At 42.5% G+C, this 18,925-nt stretch overlaps 1 protein-coding gene across 5 annotated transcripts in view; it reads left to right on the forward strand.

Moving 5' to 3' along the window:
• The window catches only part of LOC137541966 (ABC-type organic anion transporter ABCA8-like), a 246,224-nt gene that overhangs the window by 194,601 nt on the left and 32,698 nt on the right, over positions 1-18,925 (forward strand). For all 5 annotated transcript variants that reach the window (XM_068263529.1, XM_068263531.1, XM_068263532.1 and 2 more), the window contains one exon: positions 18,395-18,515. In XM_068263529.1, coding sequence (XP_068119630.1) covers positions 18,395-18,515 — 121 coding nt within the window. The remainder of the gene's footprint in view (positions 1-18,394; positions 18,516-18,925) is intronic.

Consider the following 18,925-nt stretch of genomic DNA (forward strand, 5'->3'; position numbering starts at 1 on the left):
TGAGACAGACCATACTGTAATATCTTAGGTAGAACACCAATTTTTAAGATGAATATCCTCACTAAAATACTAGTTATGCCTATTTTTTTTAATATATTTATTTTTGCTCACATGATGGTTTAATGCAGGGGTAGGGAACCTTGGCTCTTCAGCTAAGGAACTACATTGAACTGTAGTTGGGGTTGCTCAGCACCCTGTAGAAAAAGGCACGGGAGACAAAAGAATGGGAGCCCAGTCAGTAGTGCAATACGTCAATGATCGCAACAAAAATTAAATGAATAGGAGTACTACTCACAAAGGAGGGTTGCGGGGGGCAACCAACCACAGGAAGCAGAGGGAGACAACAAACCTGGCTCCAGTCGGGGTGGTCCTGACCAGGACCTGGAGATGGTCGCTCTCTTAGAAAAAGGGGGACAGGAGTCCACTGTGGTAAATCCACCAGTGGTCTGTCACCACCCCTCGGACAGAATATGTACAGGGGTTCACTTAGCATAATAGGGGGAAAGAGGCGCCCTAGTTAAATAACCGCTTCCAAAGAGAGGCTCCCTTTGCTAGACTGATTTCTATCATTTGGCACTGCTATTGGCCTGAGGAAGCGGGCTCAGACCCGCGAAACGCGTTGCCTGTGCTAAATAAAAATCTTTTGTATAATTTACAGAGATTTTGTCATTGAGGTAAGCTACCTCATATTATTTATCGTTTTTAGGGCGCCCCCTATTGTGCTAAGGGACTACATGTCCCACAATGCATTGCAGGAGTCTGACAGCCACAGTCATGATTAATAAAGGCAAATGCATGCTCGGATTTGTAGTTTTATCACAGTTGGAGAGCCAAGGTTCCGTACTAGAGATGGCCCGAACGGTTCGCACACGAACTTATTCGCGCAAACTTCGGTGGTTTGCATTCGCGAACGAACGCAAACTTTATGGCAATTCGACCCGCCCCCTATACTACATCATTAGGGTCAACTTTGACCCTATACATCACAGTCAGCAGGCACAGGGTAGCCAATCAGGCTACACTCCCTCCTGGAGCCCCCACCCCCCTTATAAAAAGCAGGCAGCGTCAGCCATTTCACTCACTCGTGTGGCTGCAGTAATTAGAGAAGGGAGAGGTGCTGCAGAGACATTAAGTAAAGCTTAGTTAGGCTTGTTTTTTTTTTCAAACAAATTTTATTTGAGTTTTTCTTCTTGTCCAGAAAGCCAAAACAGTGTTTACAGAAGTAAAATAAAATAAGTAATATGTAACAAACAGGTATAAAATGACTTCTTCATCACAGTAGCACAGTGGTTAGGTAACAGAATGATAGTGTGTTAAATTTTCATTCTACACTGCGTTATATTTGTCAAATAAGCAAAGCATTCTAGACAAAGCACTTTTAACCCTTCTCCCTCCCTTACCTCCCACCCCTGCCATCTCCGGTTGTTCCTTTATTTAGAGAATCAGTTCCTATGTCACCTCTAATTTCCCTAACATACCCATCAATTGCTCTGTTAAGACCTACTGCCTGAACATTAGTGTCTGTGTATGGATGGGAGGAAATAAATTAGCATTTGCAACCTAGCTGGTGCCCGGTATCTTTTTACTTTTGCCACACAATTGACGTCTCAAAACCGGAGGCACGGCTAGTTAATGCTAAGGACCCCAGAGAAGGTTGCCAGTGCAGCATTTAGTGAAGATTATTTCTCTGTTTTTACAGTAATAAGTACCACTTTGTGTCCTTGAAAGGGGAAACAATCCCAATCAACTCTCTTTTGTAAAAAGATCTCAGAATGAATTGTCTCCAATTTTTGAAAAATGCCTTGGTTTTGTATCTTTATGCGTTAAAGCTTCCAGCTTGTCAATTTTAAATAAGTGGAGGAGTTCCTTCTTGACATCCCACACCGTCGGAATGCTAGAGTAGATCCATTTGTTAAAAATCACCTTGCGGGCGGCCATTACTATTAAGTGTGCTAATTTAGACATATTAGCTTGGGGTGTCGAGGGATTCCCCGATGAAGATATTTTTGATGAACTATAATGAAATAGCTTCAGTAGCGGATCAATATCTGGCTTAATTTTACAAATTGTATTTATATGGTTTGCTACTTTGATCCAGAAAGCTGAAATTATCGGGCATGTCCATAAACAATGGAATAAGTCTTCTTCTGGGAGGGTGCATTTAGGGCATATTGGGGAATAATGAGAAGGAGGGTTTTTATATGGTTTTTATATTTTATATTAAATGCATATTTAGCTCTGTAAATAAGTTTTAACTGTGATTCTCTCCAACTTTCCCCTAAGATTAATTTGTGAGACATACGATATCCTTCCATGATTTTTTTTTTTCTATCCTCCCCTGGAATATCCCTTGACCACTGCGTCAAATTATTTAAAGCTTTACTAGTGATACGGATTTGTTGTAAATTTGATTGTATTGTTGATAAAGATAACTTGCTAGTTTGCGGAGAAAGAAATTTGTCCAAATCGTACAATGAGTATATCAATGAGGATTTGCCTCCCTCGTCTCGGACATATGACCGCAGTTGGCCATAGTATAGAAAGTGATGTTTGGGAATACCGTATTTTGAGCGGATCGCTAGAAAAGACATTAGCCTGTCTTCCCTTAAATCAATGAGGTTCCCAAGTCTTTTTATTCCTTTTTCCTGCCATTCTAGAAAACCGCCATGGGCGATACTAGCTTGAAACCCTGGAAGAACCCATAGGGGCATGTATTTTGACACACGACAGGGTACATGGAATAATTTACAGAGTTCTCTCCATGCTATCATAGTGTCTTTGACAGTTCTACTTGATTTTATTTTTGGAGGAAAATCTTTTAATGGGGTATGAAGTAGGCCAGTCAAATCCCATGGTTCTGCAAAGGATGTTTCTAAGGCATAATTAGAATAAAAGCTAGTCTCATTTATCCAATCTCTTATATTTCGGGTCAGGCAAGATAGATTGTACCAGCGAATGTTAGGAATTGCTAAACCTCCCCATTCCTTTGGAAGGTGAAGCTTAGAGCGTGCAATCCTAACCTTGCCACGTTTCCAGAGAAAATCTGAAAAAGCTTTATTGAGGGTTTTTATATCTGAATGTTTTAGTAGCAAAGGTAATGTTTGTAGTGGATAGAGTAACCTCCCAAAACTGACTGATTTTATGAGGGCCGCTCTCCCCATAAGATTTATTGGCAATGTTTCCCAACTGTGTAATTGTCGTTTAATGTCCGAGATGAGGGGCTGATAGTTTAAACGCATAAAGTTGGCCAATGTCCCTATGGAACTTTATTCTTAGGTATGCGACCTGGGTGCAGTTAGGCTTGTTAAGTTGCTCTTTCTTGCTGATACTTATTGCTAAAAAGCACTCCTAATCCTCAACAGCTCTTTTGAGAGCTAATGTTGTTCTTGTGATCTATTTTGTGTGTGTGTGTGTGTGTGTGTGTGTGTGTGTGTGTGTGTGTGTGTGTGTATGTGTGTGTGTGTGTCCCACAGACACTTATGTTGCATATACAGCCCTGTCAGTTAGACTTAGCTGCATGGACCTTGGCCCCTTGGTAATTGCTACTGTGCCACTGCCAAGACTAGCACATTCAGTGACTACTTGTGTGTGTGACAGATGCACATTTGTAATACTCACCTACCTGTTGTTCAGTGCACCCACATACCTACGTGAGCGCACGCAGTGTGATATTTAATACCACCAGTCATTGTACCTGTTCACGGTACCTGCGTGTGTGTGTGTGTGTGTGTGTGTGTGTGACAGGTGCACATTTGTAATACCCATCACTGCATATACCTACCTGTTGTTCTGTGCACCCATCTACCTACGTGACCGCACGCAGTGTCACTGCACCTGTTCACGATACCTGTGTGTGTGACAGCTGCAAGGTTGTAATATCAGTCATTGCATAATTGTTCACAGTACCTGTGTGACCGCACGCTGTTTAATATACCAGTCTGTGCATACCTGTTAACTGCACCTGTGTGACAGCTGCACGTTGTACTGTAATACCAGTTATTGCACCTGTGGGACTGCACATTGTATTAGTCAAGTCAGTGCATACCTTTCACTTCACACCCCCCTCCCTCCCCCAGATATGAACAAAACAACAGGCAGAGCCAGACCCAAAGGCAAGCCACCCAGCAGGTCTGTTCGAGGTCGTGCTGACGTGATTTCGTGCGGCCCTGGCCCAAAGTATAGTGCTCAGAAGAAGGCACGTCCCATCAACTCCCAAGATTGTCAGGACGTGGTTGACTATTTAACACAGAACACCTCATCTTCCACAGCCACCAGTGCTACTACAAGCACCACATGCACTGCATTTGACACTTCGCAGGAGTTATTTGGTGGGGAATTAACTGATTCACAGCCATTATTGTTACAACAAGATGAAGGCGCTAAGCAAGTTACAGCACCTCATATGTCCGAGTTAGGCGACACTATGGACGTAGGGTGTGAGGAGGAGGATGATGAAGTACGTGCTGTTGGTGCAGTTTATGAGGTGTCTGAGGCAAGCAAAGCTGGGGAGGATGATTATGATGATTATGCTGATACAGATGCCACGTGGGATCCTAATAGACAAGATGACCAAGGGGACAGTTCAGAGGGGGAATCAGAGAGAAGTAGGAGGAGACAAGTTCCTGAAAGAAACAGGGGAGCTCGTCATCAGAAACATCTGGTGGCAGTGCCATGTATCGCCACCTATGGAAAGCCAGCCAACATGCCCTTCAACATCAGCTGCTGATGCCACCATAGTGTCATCACCCAAGGGGGGCTCAGCGTTTTGGAAATTTTTTAGTGTGTCTGCCTTAGATCAGAGCAATGCCATCTGTTCTCTCTGCCTCCAAAAATTGAGCCGTGGAAAGGCTAACAGCCGCGTAAGGACAACTGCCTTACGAAGGCACATGAAGAAAAGGCACAAACTGCAACAGGAAGAGCACCAGAGGAAAAGCAGCACACAAAGGAAAAAGCCACCCTCCTTCTCCTCTTCCTCCTTCAGGTGCATCATCTTAAGCCTCTTTCTCTCTTGCACCTTCACAATCACAGCCACCCTCCTCCACTCCGCCTCTCACCTTAAGTGGTTCCTGCTCCTCTGCCCACAGCAGCAGTGATGTTTCCGTGAGGGAAATCTTTGAGCGGAAGAAGCCAATTTCTGACAGTCACCCCCTTGCCCGGCAGCTGGCTTGGAGGAACTGTTAGCTCGTCAGCTGTTACCATACCAGCTGGTGGACTCTGAGGCCTTCCAAAAATGTGTGGCCATTGGGACACCGCAGTGGAAGATACCAGGCCGCAATTATTTCTCTAAAAAGGCGATACCCAAACTGTATCATGAAGTTGAGAGGCAAGTGGTGTCATCTCTGGCACACAGCGTTAGATCAAGGGTCCATCTGACCTCGGATGCCTGGTCTGCCAAGCACGGTCACGGTCAAGGCAGGTGTGAGGCATCGCGGGAAAGCAGCTGCTTCTACTCAGCGTGAGGCGGCTGCTTCCCTCAAGGGCATGGTGGAGCGCGGAGAGTTAGCACGCATGGCCCTGAGACACCGCAGAGCGGTGCTGGTGTGGCTGTAACTCAGATTCAGAGTGACGCGCGTGCGCGCGGAGAGGCAGAGCATATATGGCAGCCAGAAAAAGGTCAGCTGACGACTAGGCCTCTTTTCATTGGTCCAGCCCTTAGGGGGATGCTGGAGAGATGCCTGTGTATATATACTGCCGGCTGTTCAGTTGCTGGTTGTCTAGCGTTGCGAACACAACGTGGTAGCACTCAGACCGTAGTCAGATCCTAAAGTGTGCCAGGACCAGCTGGAGCTGTAATCCTACACTTAGCTAGATTCTGTTGATAGCTTAAAGTACTAGTTTGATTGTGATTATCTGTTATGACCTTTTGGCTTGCCTGACTAATCTCCTGAACTCTGATCCTGTACCTCGATATTTCTGATACTCTGTTGCCGAACCCCGGCTCGCCCTAAGACTCTGCATCTGCCTCCTGATTCTGTACCTCAATATTCCTGATACCCTGTTGCCGAACCCTGCCTGTTTATTAGACTCCGCATCTGCCTTCTGAATCTGTACTTTATCTGTCTGTGTGTTTACGACCTGGCTTGTCCGACCTCGAGAACCGACCTTACTGTTAGAGGCGGTTCCCAGTCCTGTTAGTGACAGCTCTTCCTGAGTGTCACTATCAGAGAGTCCTTCCTATCTTAGCCTGACTCCTCCCTCCTAGGAGAGTTCAGGCCTTCGGAAGGAATCCATGCAGTACTCCTTACTGCCTTGAGGCCTAGGCCTCTTAGTGTTACAGTTACACCAAACACTACACTCTACTCAGGTGTGCAGAGGCTAGCTAGTATATCGGATTATCGGTGATACTGCAGACCATCTATAATCTGGTATATATCCATAGGCGGACTGGCCTGGGGGGATGGGGGGCAGATGCCCCCTGGGCCGCCTCCTGCCTCTGTGTTTTGGGCCGCTGGGTGAATGCATAACAAAAGAGGACAGGGCCGACTTCTTTCCTCTCTCTCTTCCCCCCTGCTGTGTCCCGTTAGTAGAGAGGCTGCAGTGATCAGCTCAGACAGAAGATCAGCTGAGTGGGCAGCGTGTACAGTATGTGCAGGCAATGCACAGTATTGTTCTTCTTCCTGTGTGGTGCCCCGCCCCCTTTTGCCGGCAAATTCAAAGTGTGTCCGTGTTGGCTAGCAGTCAATTTTCAGAGGTGGACAGAGACAGGAGTGCTGTCAGGCTGGGTCTGGGAGCATCCGAGCAACTGTGGGACATGTGGAAGGGAGAGAAGGCAGGACTGCACAGGTGTGTGGGTGTGTGTGTGTGTGTGCGTGTGTGCGTGTGTGCGTGTGTGTGTCCAATCCCAGGCCCCCCTCCTCCCCTGCTATCTCCTTTATCTCAAATCAAATGGTTTCTTTTACAAGTATGTCCTGGACCTTCTCAAATGGGACAGAGAAGGCTGCAGTCCTGCTGAGATCTCTGCTGTTTCTCCTTTTCCCCATGCACTATACCTCTCAATCTCCCCCACCATGCCCCCCTCTTTCCTATGTATTCTATTTTTCTTTCACACATCTCCATCTTGTCTCATGTACGTGAATCTGTCCCTGTCTCTCCCACAAAGTTTCTATTGTTCACCTGACATCTTCTGCAACACTTTACAGAGTACATAGTCATGATGCTGGTTGTTTTCAGAGGATCTCACAATCTAATCCTACCAGGTACCCATACATCTATCAATGTGTAGGCAGATTCGACCAAGAGACAAATCTCTCTCTAATCTAATCTGATTAGAGAGAGCTGTTGGCTGCTCATACACCACAGGCCGATTCCCAATCAATTTCATGCTGAAATCGATCCAGAAGCAGCCTTGTGATGCCACATGCGTCTTGCCGCCCCAATGATGTCCCCTAATGTAAAATGCCCCCCCAAATCGGATGGTCGATCAGCTGCCAAGTCACCTGATGTATGGCCACCTATAGTTTAATGTCCTAGCGTGTCATTATTATGTATTTAAATAGTATTGACATCTTCTGCAGCACATTACAGAATACATAGTCATGTCATTGACTGTCCTCAGAGGAGCTTCCACTCTAATCCTTACCATAGTCCTCGTTTTGTTTTCACTATAGACTTGATTTGGGGCAAACAAACTAACTTACTAGTGGAAAGGTGGCCACACAGCATACAATTTTTTTTTTAATATCTGTTCAATCTGACTGTTTATCTGACTGATTGTAACAATTCAAAAATCTGAACAATGTAACACACACCTATGTTTAATGTTTCCCCCAATCATGAATAACATAATTGAAAACTCAGAAAAAATTTATTGGAACTGTACATCAAGTAATTGACAATCCATCACACACCATACAATTCTTCATAAAGTTGGTCTGAAATTTCCAACATGTTCAATCTCCAAAAATCAAAAACAATGAGAAATTCATTCGGATGTAATGATTGAAAACAAAGAAAAGTTCTCAATTTTTCGGGACAACTGATCGAAATAATCGAATTGTTGAAAAATTGGATCTTTTAATTGTATGTTGTGTGGCCACCTGAAGACCGAACCAGGCTTTTGATCACTGCTAATACGGTAGCAATTTTTTACCCCAAGCCTGGGTTGCTGAGGGCAGGGGGATAATCTACGTAATTGCATGTAAAGCTGCTTTACACTATATACGTCGGCTCACAAAGAAGATATGGCTTTGGGCTGGGGCTAGCGTAAAAGGGCCTCTAGGTTGTGTTTTCCCCCCAGGCCAAAAGGTCCCAGTCCTCCCCTGTATATATCTGTATTCCCAGTGATACTGCAGATCACCGGTAATCAGATCCTCTCTGTGTTACACCGATCGTTACAGCAGGTACATTACTTACACAGCCCATTGGGTCAACCTGGTGGTCGCTGGCAAGCAGGGGGTACTTGGCTGTGCAGCGGAACAACTTGTGACACCTCCACGGCTTGCAGGCAGGCCTCCTGCCACCTCCTCTCCTCCTGCTACATCACCTTCGCTGTCGTCATCCTCCTCCTCCTTGGCTGAGTGGTAGTTCTACTTTACTGGTGCTGCGATCTCCTCTTTAGCTACACAGCCACAGCTCCCCAGGGCCTATGCTGCATGCCAGGTATGATGGTGTCACGCCATCTTAGATGTGTCTTTCCTCAAAACGGATAGTCACATTGGAGCAGCTCTCCTGGCTGCTCTTAACAAACAGGTGGATCAGTGGCTGACTTTATGCCTGCAATTTAGCATGCAATGTGATTTCTGTCCTTAAAACACAGCTGTGCATCAAATCCTGATTTTTCCCCGGTACTTTTGGCGTGTATCCCACTCATTCATGCAAAAACTCAGAGGTTAGACCCCTTGAAACATCTTTTCCATCACTTTTCTGGCCAGAATGAATGTTTCTAGTTTTCAAAGTTCGCACCCCCATTGAAGTCTATTGCAGTTCGCGTAAGTTCTCTTGCGAAACAAGCCTTTACCGAAGTTCGCGTTCGAGGTTCACGAACCGAAAATCGGAGGTTCGAGTCATCTCTATTCCCTACCACTGGTTTAATGGGTCGGAAATGCATTTTCATGAATTTTTCATGGGGACAAAAGCCTGCTAGAAGCACAAATGAACACTGAGGAAACAATATGGAGGTCTAAGTGCACTAGACTTATTTAGATACTACCAGGGTATCCGCATTAATCATGGAATGGTGCTTCTCAGGGAAGCATGATCTGTGGGTGGAAATGGAACCGTCAAGCTTTGATGCTATTAAAGCTCTCTCTGGCATTCAAAAAGGATTAAAACTTTAGAACAGCAATGCCAACAATGCCAACGATCAGACCTTCATCAAATTGCTTAAATCTATTTATTAAAGTGTAATTGTCGGGCATAAAATAAAAAATTCAATCCTTTATTTTTATCTGGTAAGCAAGTAATAAAGATGCCAGGCAATCCAAAAGTTAAAATCACTCTTAGTTTTCTTATCTATAAAACAACATTCCCTAGTTTTCGTTGCTCTTATTCGGCACATCTGCCGCACAAAGGAAGTTGCAGGGCATGCTGGGTTTTTTTGTTGCTGTTTTACTTTTTCCTCAGACATAAAGCGGACCCAAACCAAACATTTTTTTAATTCAAAATATTTCGTTGCACCACTCTGACACATAGAAAGATAAATAAACACTCCTTCAAGCCTATGAGCATTTCAGTGCATGCTTTTCACCCTTCTCTTTTCATAACTAGGGTTATACAGGTGGCAGCCATTAGCAATTCCTCCATTGCCAGACACCATCTACTCCTCCAGTTTGCCGGATTCTGTCCCGGCAATATGAAAGGAAGGGAGGGGTTCCTCCAATAAATGTAAAATATTTTATATTTGTCATCATGCACCTGAAAAAAGGCTGCTACAGTATTTATTATAATTTAGAAAATAAAATTTTATTTCTGAAATCTTGTATTTTTAATTCGGGTCCACTTTAATAAATGCAGCCTTATTGGCTGAAGCCTCTTTTCCTCCTGTTTTCCCCTCCCACATCTCTGTTCCTTTCTGATAGGCCAATATTTATCATGCTGAGACAATGCATTTTCTATTGCAGAGCTGGGTGGGAGTACCTGAAGACTGGGAGGAGGGCGGGTAATTTGCACAGGACTGAATAAATACATAGATAAATGCACCCTGTATGTATTTAGAGAGTTTAGCCTCTTTAATTCCCCCTCTATTGTGTCTAATCACAAACTGTAATTTGATCTCTCCCATGTGTCACATGACTGCCTATGACAGAGATGGCAGATAAGGCAATTTGAAAGCACAGGAAGTTAACAATGTCTGCTTCCATGAATCAGGAAGTAGAAACTGTGCAGATTTATTTTAGGATTTTTATCAGCTGTAACAAATACATGTTTTTTGTTTAAAAGTTATTATGTTGTTGCGTATCTTTTAGAGCAGAGAGGACGTTCTGAGTTCAGATCCACTTTAAAGCCACCTCGCAGAACCAAACCTCAACTTTTGCCACCCTTAAACATAATCCAAATTTTCCTTTCACAGTGGGACATTATGGAGCGACATTAGGCAGGCATCACATTCGCAACATGGAACGTCACACTGCAATGTTTACTCTATTTATTTATTTATTATATTTAAAAAGCGCCAACATATTACGCAGCGACATTAGCATTGAGGTGTAAAGTGAAGTGCAGTGAGTCTCTGCTAAACACACACATTAACAGGTACAGGGAAGCATACTTTTCATAGTCTGTTCATAGTACCTCACTGTAGGCGGCTTCAACGTGCAGTGCGACTTTTTGTTCCACTGTGCTGTGTTCCTGTTGAAACAGGAACACAACACAACATCTCAGTGTGAACCTAGCCTTGAGGCTGGTTCAAGATAAATCAGATAAATCCAGATATCAGAATCGGCCAAATTTCACAAACCTATAGTCAAAATAATACTATATGCTCAACAATCATGGATGAAAACCAATTAAGAAGCTTCATAAAACAATTCGGGAACTCTTATCCCTCACTCCAAAACAAAATAATAGAATATGAAAAGTTATTCCTGCTAAACTGTAAACCTGAGAAACCACTTTCAAAAAAAAAATATATATAGTAGTCTGGATTCAATTAATCGAAAAATAATCCCACACCTGACACCACTTAATAGAATCCAGAACTACTTCATAAATGGAATGCAGAGCTTAAAATTATGGAGGACAATAGTAAAATCAGTACGGTCCTGAATTCCGGATTACAGCTTTTACAAGAAATACAAGTTATTATTAACAGATGGCATAGAGCCCCAATTAATACATTTTTTTGAAAATCAACATTGCTGGACATGTAACAAAGAACTAGCAAGTAGATGCATCAAAGTGCGGTAAACCTACCACACAAAAGCAGCAGGGGATAAATTAGCGCACGCACACCACGCACAGTCCTGGCAGTGTAGTGTGCGCTCTTTACGGATCCCTCTAAATGACGCACAATAGAGCCATAGCGCGACCACGATAATTCACTAGCATGCATGGCCACTTCTACGTTAATTATTGTAAGTGGTCTCCTTAGTGAAGTATCACATTCGTGCTATGTCACTAAAGTCAAGATGCTGAATACCTTGTTAAAACTCTGACATAACATGAAAAAAAATGCGTTTTCCTAATTGTTATTACCCATACAGTTACCATATTTGCTTTTTATGCAAAAGTAATATTGTCTGTTTACAGATTACAAGTACATAAGAAAAAGACACCGAGAGCCCAATATGGTGTAGTATGCTCAGGACAATAGTGGATAATGTAATGTGAGAAGGTTATACTCACAAACAAGGGTTACCGCTGAGGCAACCACTGTGAATGCAGGTGTGGAGATTAGACCTGTCCTCACTCAGGGTTAAGAAGTCGCTCTCTGTAGATAGAAGAAAGGTAGGGGTGGGTCCCCCTTCCACCAAGGGTGGACACTATAATGACTTTGATGAACAGAGGCGCCAGCAGAATAAAAACAACAATTAAAAGTTTTAAAATATGCTGGGAAGGCAGTGGTGGACTTACCTCAGAAAGCAGACTAGACTACTTGTCTGACATAAATAAACACTTTATTAGTACCCCAATAGATGCAAAACAGTAGCTCTCAGGTAGCACAGAGGCGCTATATGTGCTACCTGAGAGCTACTGTTTTGTCCCCTGTTTTATTGCCTGATGAAGCAGGCTTGGTCCTGCGAAACGCGTTGCATCTATTGGGGTACTAATAAAGTGTTTATTTATGTCAGACAAGTAGTCTAGTCTGCTTTCGGAGGTAAGTCCACCACTGCCTCCCCAGCATATTTTAAAACTTTTAATTGTTGTTTTTATTCTGCTGGCGCCTCTGTTCATCAAAGTCAGATTACAAGTACAGTTTATCTGCTCTGAAGGCTGCCCTTGCATTTTACTGCATAGCTGCTGTATTTATATATTAAAATCTATCTAGTGATCACTTACTCAGCCCTTTCTGCTTCACAGCTCAGAGTCAGTACATTCCAGTTTCGGCAGACTGCTAACGTTTACTAAATGTATCTGACAAAAGATTGTAAACAAGAGATAATGTTATCATCTGTTTGGATGCAGCCTGAAGGTGCCCACTGAAGCAAGGAGCATTCCACTAAAGAACAAAGTGCTGTGTTTAACTGTTTGAATGCTTTTCTGCTACAATTTATTTATGGTAGTAGTTTTTATGCTGTAAATAATAGAACAAGACATCTCTTCTCTTTTTACCTCTTTTTCTTCTTTCTCCCTTGTCATCTTTTGCCTCTTTTTTGGCACGTCCTCACCTTAGGCTGTTAACAAACCAATAGAAAAATACACCATTAAGCATTATGTCAAACTCTTAACTTTCGTTAGTATCCCTATGTACTGGACAGAGAAGAAAACAGCACTATACACAATTAGGCAAAAATAGAAAACTTTATTGCAATAATCAAATAGACACTATAAGAAACAGTTAAAACTATTAAAAGCCACCATACCACCTGTGGCAGTGAAATATACAGCAGCAAATCACAGAATCAACATATGCTAGCAGCACCTACGTATGCAGTAGGTAAAAAATCACAGCGTAATGCTATCTAAATATCAACCAGGGTGCTCTAGTGAGGGCGCCCCAAGGATGGATCTCGAGTTCAGTATAATAGTAGTAAAGTGCTAATAATAGTGCAATAGAACAATTGCCAAAAAACTAAATAAATAGAGTGAAGTAAAGTGATCAATCCATATGCATCACAGAAACAACAGTGAAATAACCATATAGTGAACAGCAGCAACTGTAGGGATCAGATTTGAAATAATTATGGCACTGGAAGACAGTTTCTCTTTACTGGAGGACGTCTAGAGAAAAGACGCCTTAGAGGAGATCTAATGAACATGTATAAATACATCAGAGGGCAATATAAAAGCTTGGCGGGTGAGCTTTTTGTCCCTAGGCCTTCTCAAAGGACTAGAGGACATGGGCCTCGATTCATCAACACTTAGCAAATTTGTTAACAACAGTTTGGTAAAATACCGAATTTGTTAACTTCATTTCAGGATTCATCAAAGTTATCTACAGCTGTTAGCGAACATTCGGTAACGATTCGGTAACGATTCGCTAAAACGGAATAAAGTGCAATTCATTAAAAAGAAAGTGGGCGTGGTTTAGCGTTACATTTAGGATTCGTTATCTCCTTCACTGCTCTGTCGTTATTCCTGTCAGATCATTGCTGACAGAGAAGATGGAGCCATTTGAAGTGGTTATGTATCAGCTGAGAGTGATTCAAAGGCGCAGAAGGGCAAGAATAAGGTCTGCAACCATATAAATTTGTAAGAGAATAGATTTATTTGCTATAACACGACATCTGCATTTCTCTTGAATCATCTTGTAAGAGAACACAGGCAGTGCCAGGGTTAACTAATTTGCTAGCTGCACTATATTTTTTTTAGAAAAGGCTCCTATCAAATTGTGGGATTGTCCCAACCACTTCCAGAATCCTGGTCCAGGTGTTAAGCCCTGTTCAGAATGTTGCTACGTAGTGCTCAAAGGACTACCTTTTACCCACAATTCCATGGGAATCTTATGGCCTTGTGTTAAAGTACCACTGTAAAATGGAAATATCGACACGTTACCGAATGGTTACCGAATTGTTAGCGAATTCACACCGAATGAGGAAAAACCTTGATGAATACAACTAGAAATCGCTAAACTTCGAATTCGGTAATTTAACAAACTGGAAAAAGTTATCTCAAAGAGAATGATGAATCGAGGCCAATGTCTGCGCATGGAGGAAAAACGTTTTAGCCATTTATTTAGAAAAGGGCTCTTTACAGTAAGATTCAGTAAGATGTGGAATGCATTGCCACAGGAAGTAGTTATGGCAAATTCTATATCTGTCTCTAAAAAAACTTATTTTTTTTCATTAATCTCTTCAATACATTAATCCTAACTAAACCGCCGCATTCCCGCCACTCTACACTATCTTAATCCCTTCAAACTCCCCCTCCCTCTAGCCTGCAAAATCCACGACTTTCTTGGTCGTGGATTTTGCTGCCCTAAGCTCTGCCGTGTGAGGCAGGGCTATGCACTGCAGCCCTGCCTCACACTCGTCTATCAGCGGCGGATGCCCGCCCCTCTCAGCGAAGGAAGACTGAGAGGGGAGGGGGAGAGGCGGTGATGCGCCGCTGACAGACGCATGTGAGGCAGGGCTGCAGCTCATAGCCCTGCCTCACACGGAAGAGCTCCCCGCAGTGTGCCCAGGGGAGTTTGGGGGGATTAAGATAGATTAGAGCCGCGGGAATGCGGCGGTTTAGTTAGGACTAATGTATTAAAGAGATTAATGAAAAAAAATATGTTTTTTTAGAGACTTCAGAGTCTCTTTAAAGGGGGCTTAGATGCTTTCCTTGTGTTGAAAGACATCCATGGATATAATTACTAGGTAATGCCCACTGATGTTGATCCAGGGATTTTATCTTATTGCCATCAGGAGTCAGGGAAGGATTTATTTTCCCTTTTGGGGCTAACTGGACCATGCCTTGTAAGGGTTTTTTCGCCTTCCTCTGGACCAACAGGGATATGTGAGGGAGCAGGCTGGTGTTGTACTTTGTTTTCTGGTTGAACTAAATGGTCGTATGTCTTTTTTCAACCCAAATAACTATGCAACTATGTGACAGTCTTCAGTATCCCTATGTACTAGAAAAAGTCCTTTGCTTGCTATGTAGGTTATAATCATTTGCAATAATAAAACATGTTTTGTAAACTGAATTCCCAGAAGAGGGAGCATGCAGATAAGTAAAGCTCACTACTCTGGGCAACACCTACAGTATGTGGGCCGCTGAGTTTGAAAGGAAGGTATTAAAAACACGGGAAAAATGTGAATGATGTGCAATTCCTGAGTGGCCCTTTGACTACAATGGTCAGTGCAGCAGTGCATTGTGCAGCCAGCAAAACACACATGATTCAAATAAGTGTAATCCCTGCCATACACCATATAATTTTTATCTTTAGATGTTTTTACATTCCACCAATTTTCTGGATTGATTGTATTGTAATTTAAATAATCAAACCAATCCACCGTACACTATTCATTTTTGTCTTTCTAAAAATGGATAAGAATTATTTACCAATCCGCCACAAAGAGATTACGAGAACACTACCAATATTAATTCAAGAAGTCTAGCAATTGTGCATCTGGATTTGAGTCATTTGTAAGCAAAAAGAGCCGGAGGCCGCACCAATTGCAAATAAACAGGTTATTTCTTTGAACGGGTCTACATGAAAAGGGCGCCGGTAAAAAAGGGCGCCTGGTGGAGCCCATATATACCAACTTCGGCTACAAAAAAAAGGTGCCTGGTGTAGCCCATATAAACTTCGGCTACAAAAAAGGCACCTGGTGTAGCCCATATAAAAACTTCGGCTACAAAAAAAGGCACCTGGTGTAGCCCATATAAAAACTTTGGCTACAAAAAAAGGTGCCTGGTGTAGCCCATATAAAAACTTTGGCTACAAAAAAACTCCGGGATGTGTAAATTACTATTCCCCCTCCAGGGCGCCATGGATAGTGGGGGAATGAAATTATTCGGCTTACAGTGCTTGTAGCCCATATAAAAACTTCGGCTACAAAAAAACTCCGGGATGTGTAAATTACTATTCCCCCTCCAGGCCGCCATGGATAGTGGGGGAATGAAATAATTCGGCTTCCAGCACATGTAGCCCATATAAAAATATAGGCTACAAAAAAAAGGCAATAATATGGGCTACAAAGGGGCACCTTGCTGTAGCCGGAAACCTTGTAGCCGAAAAAAATATGGGCTACAAAGGGGCGCCCTACTGTAGCCGAAAACCTTGTAGCCGAAAAAATATGGGCTACAAAGGGGAGCCCGCTTGTAGCCTATATCAAAACTCAGGCGCCCTTTTCTACATCTTGTAGCCCATATTTCCAGAAATAACATTGATGTCTATGGCGGCGCCCTTTTCATCCAGGCAGCTCGGGCGCCCTTTTCAACCGATCCCCTTTGAACACATAGACCCATATGCAATCAACCTTTTCTTCTGAGTTTTCTCCTAAGTGATATTGTCACAACTTGTTGTAAAACACCTTTTAAGCCACCAGCAAGCAAGAAAATACTCCAAAAAAATTTGATAGCACTTTTTCATGAACTTTTGGGTACTTTTTAATTTTTAAAATGCTAAAAAAGTTAGTTTAAAGCAGAACTCCAGTGAAAATAATGTAATAAAAATGTGCTTCATTTTTACAATAATTATGTATAAATTATTTAGTCAGTGTTTGCCCATTGTAAAATATTTTAAATCCCTGATTTACATTCTGAAATTTATTACATGGTGAGATTTTTACTGTTGGCAGGTGATGTAGCTGCTGCTTGCTGTTTTGGCAGTTGGAAACAGCTGTAAACAGCTATTTCCCACAATGCAGCAAGGTTCCCAGACAGGAAACTGCCAGGAGTACATACTCAGAGTTTCTTGTGGGAGGGGTTTCACCACAATATCAGTCATACAGCGCCCCCTGATGGTCTGTTTGTGAAAAGGAATAGATTTCTCATGTAAAAGGGGGTATCAGCTACTGATTGGGATAAAGTTCAATTCTTGGTCGGAGTTTCTCTTTAAAGATAAGATGACATTTATCTCTTAGGAGATAACTCAAGTGAAAAAGTTAATTGCATATGGGTCGTAAAGAGATCAAAAGTAAGAACAGCTAAAATCAAGGAAAGAAGGGGCGAGGGTACATGGGCGGTGGAAGGGTTAAGCATAAGCAAAATAGTGAATAGTTACACTAAAGTTATATATTTATTTATGAAGGATAGCTGGTTTTTAGGGGAATAATGAGCAATTAAACATTAGAGATCATGAGTCAGGTAATTCGTCCAAAAACTAAGATGCTAAACTATAATTAAACAGTGATGGACAGGACATTATAAAAACAATACAAAATAGCACACCTTGCCATCAGAATAATTATTGTGTACAGAGTATATGCCACTCCATAATGCCAAAAATTGTAGGACCGGCCTCATTCAATAATATGGTCCAGCACCAAGTCCAACACAATAGATTAGTAAATTACAAACAACCAAGTTACAACTTTACAATGGGCACTGGTCCTACACCGTGGCCACAAAAGGTCGATCTTGGTTGAAAAGTTTAAACACATTATTGTTGATCCTGCAACTTTCTGCATTTTTTCTATAATGTCCTGACTATCATAGTTTAGTAAATACAGTGGAGTATTTTTATTTTTGGACAAATTACCTGATGCACGACCTCCATTAATGTTTAATTACTAATTATTCCATAAAAAAAACATAAAACAAAAAAATAACCTAGTCTTCTCTTACATTCCTATACAATATACTAACAGGCCCGGTCCGTCCATGATGCCAAGCGAGGCAACTTCATCAGGTGGCAGAAGTCTTGGGGCAGCACCAGGCAGAAACAGGAAGTGAAGAGAGTGCCTGGCCAACTTATACTGGGGGCAAATGTACTTGGGGGGCTCACCCTAGCTATAACTGCAGTGCAAATTGTCGGGTGCTGTGCGATCATTCCAAGGGGGGGGGGGGGGGGGGGCATCCTCACAAGTTTGCCTCAGGCAGCAAAAAGTCTAGAACTGGCCCTGTCTAGAACTGGCCCTGTATACTACATGTATATTATACAATACAATATACAGTAATATAAAAAAATAAAAATCAACTACAGTATTTAAATTAATTAAATGGGATAAACCCACCGCGGTCCATTGAGGCTACATATTGCAGAATAGTTCTATATAGGCTACATAAAATGATGTAAACTGCTGAGTCACTAGATTAAACGGCACGCCCATAGCCATGTTTGTACTAACCCCCCACCTATCCTACTACCTGTGCAATGCTCAGCAGGCATACATTTGCTAGTTATTATTATTCTATTCTTTCCATTCAGATTCTCCAAGAGAGAGCATCCTTTTACCCAGAATCCTGAGGAACTGGAAGATGCTGAAGAGGAGGTCCTTGCTGAGAAAGAAAGGGTTAAAGCCCTGAAAACAATGGATCAGCAGGAAGAGGTAAGTACTGTATGTCTGTTGTATTTTTCATTTTGCTAAGCATTTTTCATAAGTGTGTTTACATATGTTGTGTATGCAGGGTCGGGACTAGGTTCTTTAGCACTAGAGGTGGAGATTCCAAAGTGTGTCCCGCTTTCCAAATTGTGCCCACCCAAGTGTAGGTACCAGATGTGCCCCCAGTATTAGGTAGCCCCTTCCCAAGTTCAGATAGCACCTTCTTGTTGTAGTAGCTTTACTGACTACAGAGAGAGGCACTTGTTATTGACCTTAAAGGGAACCAGAGACGAAGCACCCTTGTGTATTTTACCATATATATCAGTAAGAACATTCGAGAAAATACTTACTATGCTCTTTGTTTCATCCTCACTGCTAAAAGTGTCCGTTATCATCTGTGATAAGAATCCCAGACT

Source organism: Hyperolius riggenbachi, chromosome 12 (genome assembly GCF_040937935.1).
Source record: "Hyperolius riggenbachi isolate aHypRig1 chromosome 12, aHypRig1.pri, whole genome shotgun sequence".
Lineage (NCBI taxonomy): Eukaryota > Metazoa > Chordata > Amphibia > Anura > Hyperoliidae > Hyperolius > Hyperolius riggenbachi.